At 24.5% G+C, this 6,834-nt stretch overlaps 1 protein-coding gene across 1 annotated transcript; it reads right to left on the bottom strand.

Annotated features, from left to right (window-relative positions):
- Positions 1–1,488: 1,488 nt before the first annotated feature.
- Positions 1,489–6,456, bottom strand: LOC145838876 (ATP-binding cassette sub-family C member 4-like). Its single transcript, XM_082946497.1, has 7 exons — positions 6,262–6,456; positions 5,356–5,514; positions 5,129–5,218; positions 4,729–4,901; positions 4,545–4,650; positions 2,275–2,433; positions 1,489–1,515 (listed from the first exon to the last, which is right to left on the bottom strand). Exons 1-7 carry the CDS (start codon positions 6,454–6,456, stop codon positions 1,489–1,491), a joined length of 909 nt encoding a protein of 302 aa, XP_082802623.1.
- Between the last annotated feature and the right edge of the window lie 378 nt (positions 6,457–6,834).

Below are 6,834 nucleotides of genomic sequence, written 5' to 3'. Positions count from 1 at the left end.
CTACAGATTTTTATTGGTTGCACTAGTTTCCTAAGATCAAATTTAAACATTGTCGACTGGTGATACTTTTCTTGAGTAGACTATAAGATATATTAAATAGGAATTATCTTCTTTAAGTTGTTTTATGTACTTGTCCAAGCAGTTGGTTTCGATTATGCAACGTACAGTTTTTAATACCATTACTAAAACCCCTACGCAACCAAACAAACTCTAAAAAAAATATAATACAGTACTAAAACTTTTTAAACTCAGCAAAAGTTTGAAAAAAAAACAAACTGTTTTAGGATGTAAAAAAAAGGTTATAAATATTTTCTTAAATTATCTTAGTACTATAATATATATATTTTCAGTTTTTTAAGAACAAGTTTTACAGCATTATATATATCTTCTAATTAACTAAGTATTTTTAGAATCAGGATTATTTTTAACACCTTACTTCTATAGCTAGGTACTAAAATCGTACTAAAAAACTTATTTTATTATCAAAAAACGTTGTTTTGTTTAAAAACAAAAACGCCCTTTAGAGAACACTAATATGAAAAAAATGCCGGAGGAACTAAATAGATAAGAGTAGAATATCATAATAAAAAAAAACACGATACTTTACAAAATAATATACGTTTTTTTATGATAGCTTTTTTATTTTATGGTTAAAAAGTTTTGTAAAAGAGTAATATTTTTGCTTTTCGTTAAAATATGTATAAGCTTGACTAAAAAGTTGTGTTTGATAAAAACTTCAAATAGTTTTTATATTGTATTTGAAAAGTTTATTATTAAATATATAATAAATAAATAATAGTTTTTTTGAATATAAATATAGTTTAGATTCATGCACCATGTTATAGTTATATGAAAGTAGTGTAAATAGATTATAGTTTTACAAAAAAAAAGTACAATATCAAAAGTTAAAATTATAACACAAAAGTAACTAAAATTTGGTAGTTAATAAGCTTAATACTTACTAAAAAACTATTGTAATATTTAAGCATAAAAAAATTATTAATTTTATATTCTTATTTTTCTTGTAAGGAGATTAGTAAAAAAAAAAAGCAAAACTTTGTTACAAAACAACTAACTATATAAATAGATAGAAAGGCAAAGTTACAAAGGTTCGCATACAGTAACTAAACTTTGTAAAGTGATCTAGTTATAAATTATAAAAATACCAAATAAAACCGTTAAGATTAGCTAAAGTTTTAAAAATATTAGAAAAACTCAGATATTGGCTACTTACATAGTATTCTTATTAATAACTAAGTAATAATAATTAATGCTTTTATTTACTTTTTAAATTGCTCCTTTAACAGTCTTACTGAAAATAAAAATATCTTATGCCAAAACGACACTAATAAATCTTTAAAAAAGTATATATAGTTCAAAACGTAAGTAAAACTTTCAATAAAAAACTAATAACTTCATTAATTTTTTTAATTGGCATCTGTTGGTATTTTTCAACTTTTTAACTTTTGAAATTAAAAAAGTATGAAGTCAAATGTACTTGTCATAATGATAAAACTGATATTAATTGAAAATATGTTAAAGAAGAATTTCAGCTGTGTTAAAAAAAATATTATCATTAAAAAAAAAGTCAAATTTTGTTTATTTAATAATAAGACAAAACAAAAAGATGGTATTTGATAACTTGAAAAACTGCAATACTTAGGTGTAGAATCAATATGCTACGTGGTCATAAACCAAATTTTGTTGTATATTATGCTAAAATAAACATAGAAAATTGATAGAAACTGTTGAAAAGTTTAAACTAAGGTTTCTCTGATTAATTCAAAAAAAAAAGTCAGACACAATAAGTTTATTTTTTAATTTTTTTGTAGAAAAATGGTTGATAAAAAAGCAAGTAGGCATTTAAATAGCATATCATACAGTAAATAATTAAAACTATTTCATGATCAAAAGTAATCATGAATAAAAGACAAACCGAAACTTTGGCAATTAAGTCAGTAATATAGCAATATTAAGTTTAAAAGAATACAAAGTTTTTTTTTTCTTCTTGACGATGAAAGTGTGCCTAAAATTTTAATATTGCATAATTACAACAAATTAGAGCAATCTTAAAGAAAAATAAACTTGAAACTTTAGTTTTTCTGAAGTATAAGACTGTGTACAATCTAAAAATTACAAACTTTTAGTTTATAGTACAGAAATTGTTGCTTCTTAAGTTTTAAAATTAAAAGTTTTAAAAAATCTTATAACATCTAAAAATACTAGAAAAAAGTGTTTTAATTAGTGAAACACTAATACTAAGATAAAACAAACTTCTGATGCGAGTTGAATTAGTTCTTTTACTTCATGTTCGCCATAACATTGCATCATTGAATACAAAAAAGACTTTTTCTTCTTGTCACTGACCTCTAATGACTGCTTTATCAGTTTGTAAGGTTCACCAAACTCCACTGCATTTCCTCTGTCCATCACCTTGAGATTTTTTTGATTGAAGAAAAAATAAAACACGATATAAATTGTTGTTTATCTAAAGCTTTGTACGTATACCATGTAAATATTTGACAACAATACTGCAATCATACAAAATATTCTTTCAAAATAGAGATCATAGTCAATGCTTAAAAGCAAATAAAACATAAGCCGGTAAAAAAAGCTTACATTATGATAAATAATCACTACACTTGAAAGATCATAATTAAAACTAACAAGGCTAAAAAGATTTCTTTAATAAGTATATTTATTTGTATGAAGTTTAATACAGTCTAGTTTCTAGTAATTAAAAATTCTAACAGATTAAAGAGATAATAATTTTATAGTAAACTGAAAATAAAGTTTGGGCCATTTAAATAAAACAGAAACACGTCAAATCTTGATTAAAATTTATCTACTATTTAGTTTTCTTCAAAGCAGAACTGTAAGAGATAAACGACACTGCAATAATAATCAGAAATCATGTTTCTTGCACAACGATTGTTTTGTCCTTTACAAAACTATTGATAAAAAACCTAGTTTAAATATAATTAAATTAAAATAAAACCTCGTTCAAATAAAAAGTTTAAAAAAATTTGTAAATTTTTAACACTCCTTTTAAAGGTTCGGTTTACTACATCTGTATTTTATAAGTACTATAAGTGTTGGTGTTGAATGGAATTTAAACTGATAATGAAATTTCAAACATAAACTTAATACAGTTTCTGCGTGTTTTTAAATGTTTACACAAGGAATTTGTTTCAGGTGACAAAAACAAATCTTAGATGTAAACAATTTAGTCTTTATATAAATTTCAGTTCAATTAGTTTGCATAATTTCTCAGTTTTTACTCAGTTCGATTAAAAAACTTATAGAAGTTCTAACCAAACATATTTTTTTTTCATACAAAAAGTATAATAAGTATATGTAGCATGCTATACACAATGAGTCTACTATAGTATACTACTGTTGCATACTCTGGTACTGTGGTATTTAAAAATGGTTAATGCTGTGCACAGTAAACTTCTGGAAGATAAACTTTGTGCACATTAAGCTACAAAAAATAAAAATTATTGATTAAAAACACTACTCTTTAATTGTTTAAGTGGTATAAAAAGATGTGCTAAGAATTATTAATTTGATTATAATATTTTTTTTTATAGTACAGAACTAAATAATCGTCATTTAAAAAACATATTTACCTTACTATACTTTTTGTGCACAGCAATTTTTTTCATGCTTGTAGTGTGCACATTGTAAAGACCACTGCTCAGTGTGCTTTAGTATACTAAAGTAATCTATAAATTAAAAAATAATTTGTAATAAATAGTTATTCTAATAGAAACTTTCGTAATAATTAAAAATATTTTATGGTTAAAAGTGAAATTTTATATAGTAGGTGAGTGTAACTTTATAATCTTAACAGTAATCATTACTAGTTATATAAAACCAATTTTGTTCTCAAACCTGGTGTTTAATATTACTTCATATTCATAAAAAATAACACAAAAAAAAAATCAAATAAATTTTAATAAGTAAAAAACTTACGGCATTTGTATAAAAATTATGTGTTATGAAAAAAAATATATTTACAGTATTATTTGTAGAAGCTTTAACATTAATTATCACTATCTACTACCCTAACAAACTAATCAAGTCTTAAAAAATTATATCCCTTGAAAAAAAAACTGTGTAATGTTTAAGCAACTACCATATTGCTTCTATATTTATATTGTCATTATAAAGTACTAAATTTAAAAATTATCTTTTTATGCACAAAATGCTTGGAATCATTAAACTATACTGAATAGTTTTTTGTGACCGTATAGTTAGATATTTTTTTTCCAAAATTAAACTATTTAGTTAAATACTATGTTTCGTTAATGCTTTTTATAAAAAAAAAAGCAATATCTTTTAACTTAAAACAAAAGAAAATGCTTAAAAAATTTATTACAAAACAATAAAACTTAATCAATCGTTGTATTTATTTTTGATAATAATTGTTGTAAAATATAAAGTAGACATACCTATCGAAATTAACTGTTAGTTTTAGCGACAACTTACAGTAATAAAAATTTTCGGTTTTCATAAACAAAACATATTGGTTAACTCACCAAAACTTTATTGCAGTCAATGATAGTATTTATTCTGTGAGCAATTGTAATAACTGTACATTCCCGTAAACTTTCTCTTAACGCTTTTTGAATTAAACGATCCGTTCTGAAAAACAAATTTAATTGCTTTTTTTGTTGTCATTTATTATAAAACTGCAAAGTTTTCGTATAAAAAAAAAGTTACTCGAGATCAACATTGGCAGTAGCTTCATCAATCAGAACGATTTTACTTTTTCGCAAGATAGCTCTTGCGAGACAAAAAAGTTGTCTTTCTCCTACACTGAAGTTAGACCCGCTTTCGTTGACTTGTGTGAGCAGTTTCAATTTGTATTTTGAAACTCTTGACTTCAGCTGAACCTAACAAATAAAATTAATTATAGTACTAAAAAAACTTTTATGTCATAAAAAGTTCTATAAAATATTTATTTGTATTCTAGTAAAACAATATCATAAAAAAGTATTTTTTTAAATAACTTTTACAAAAAGTGTGTGTCTCCTTAAAGACAAGTCTAATCTCAGTATTAATACTTTACTCTTTTTTTTTTTTTTTAAGTTTTGTTTTCTTCAAACATTTAACACCAAACTTTTTCAAGCGAAGTCCAGAGCTCATCATCGGTGTACACACTCAATGGATCCATGTTAAAACGAATCGTTCCGTAGAACAAACGAGGATCCTGAAAATAAATATTAAAAAATATAGTTTTTGATGTAAAACAGAGCTATCTAGACAATAAGTTGAAACATTTTTAGTTTAAAGTTTTGTTTAGAAAAATTAAACAAAATCGACATATGGATATTTTAAAATAACTACTTGAGGTATAATTGATAGAGCAGATCTGAGATTTTTCAACTCGATATTAGAGATAGGAATGCCATCAATAAATATTTCACCGCTTGAAAAAACATTCAAACGGTAGATGGCAGCAATTAGCGAGCTTTTTCCTGCACCCGTCCTTCCGATAACTCCAACCTGAAAATATAAAAATTTAATTTAAACTTGTACATTTAGACTGAGATTCACTGCCTGAAAATAAAATACAACTGTTCAAAATTTTATGGTATGATATTTGTGCAAATAAACTTTTTTTTTTTTCATAAAACACAGCACTATAAAAACACAGCAATGAAAAGTTTTATGCCGAAAAATGTAGGTTAAAAAATACAATCAAAAAGTAATTGTTTTAATTGTGTTAGGAATTGCTTTGAAGATTTTAGTTAGACGAGTTATACAAAACTTAAGTATTTAAAAGCTATAAATATATCTCCTCCCTCCTTTTATTTATTAAAGAAACTTCATCTTCTTTAATATTAAACTGCTTTAATTACTTATTTAAACTGGAAAAATGTTATTTGGGGTTGCATTTTTCTTTAAAAGATTTTTAAAACTTTAAATGATTTTCTTTTAAGTTTGAAATGCTTATAATTTATGGTTTTTAAATCTAAATATCTAAGCTTTATAAGAAACTATTAAAAAAAATATTTGGTAAAAATAAAAATATTTCAACTTAAATGTTTTGAAAAATATATGAAACTAGTTTTGGTTTCAAGTTAGCTTCTAATTTTCTAAAAAAAACTGTTAATTTTTAAACTAAATATTTAAACAAAAGTCAGCTCATATCAGTTCATCCAACAATACTAAAAAAATCGTTTTTTACTTTTAATAGATACTGAAACGTGCAGAATTACAAGTAACAAAAACTTTATTTCTTGTAAAAACCTTTTCGTTTGCTCCAATGCTGAAAGTTAGATCTTTGAGAATATCGGGCCCTCCCCTGTAGTGAGAAAAACAAAGTTTGTCGAAAGACACGGTGCCATTTTGAGGCCAGGTTTTCGGAGGAACCCTCCGCATACTTCCAGGAGTAACTTCGGAAGGAAGATCTGAGTAAGCCTGCATCCTTTCCACTGAAGTCATCTTAATAAAATAAAATATAAACTATTTGAATACAAAGTTAGTTCACTTAAACAATTAGAATATCAAAACTAAAAGAATTTAGTAGTTTTCAAAAAAATGTTTCAACTTAAATAAAAGTTTAAATAATTTTGTTTTTCTATATAAATTATCATCGTATAAACCTTCGTTAAAAATTTTAGGTATAAAGCTAAAATATTTGTACAGGTTTTTAACCAGTGTTTAAAATAACAGCAATTAAGTGTTGTTTGCAGTGAAATTGACAGTATCACGTGAAGTTATACTGACCACGTGCAAATTTAAAATACTTTTGAAGAAAACTTATACGCAAAACAATTTTCTAAACTTATACCTCAGTTAAATTGCAATCAAAACTTTAAT

This window comes from Thalia democratica, chromosome 6 (assembly GCF_965202585.1).
Source record: "Thalia democratica chromosome 6, ktThaDemo2.hap1.1, whole genome shotgun sequence".
Lineage (NCBI taxonomy): Eukaryota > Metazoa > Chordata > Thaliacea > Salpida > Salpidae > Thalia > Thalia democratica.
Note: the sequence above shows the minus strand (reverse complement) of the source record. Positions and strands in the feature narration are given on the sequence as shown.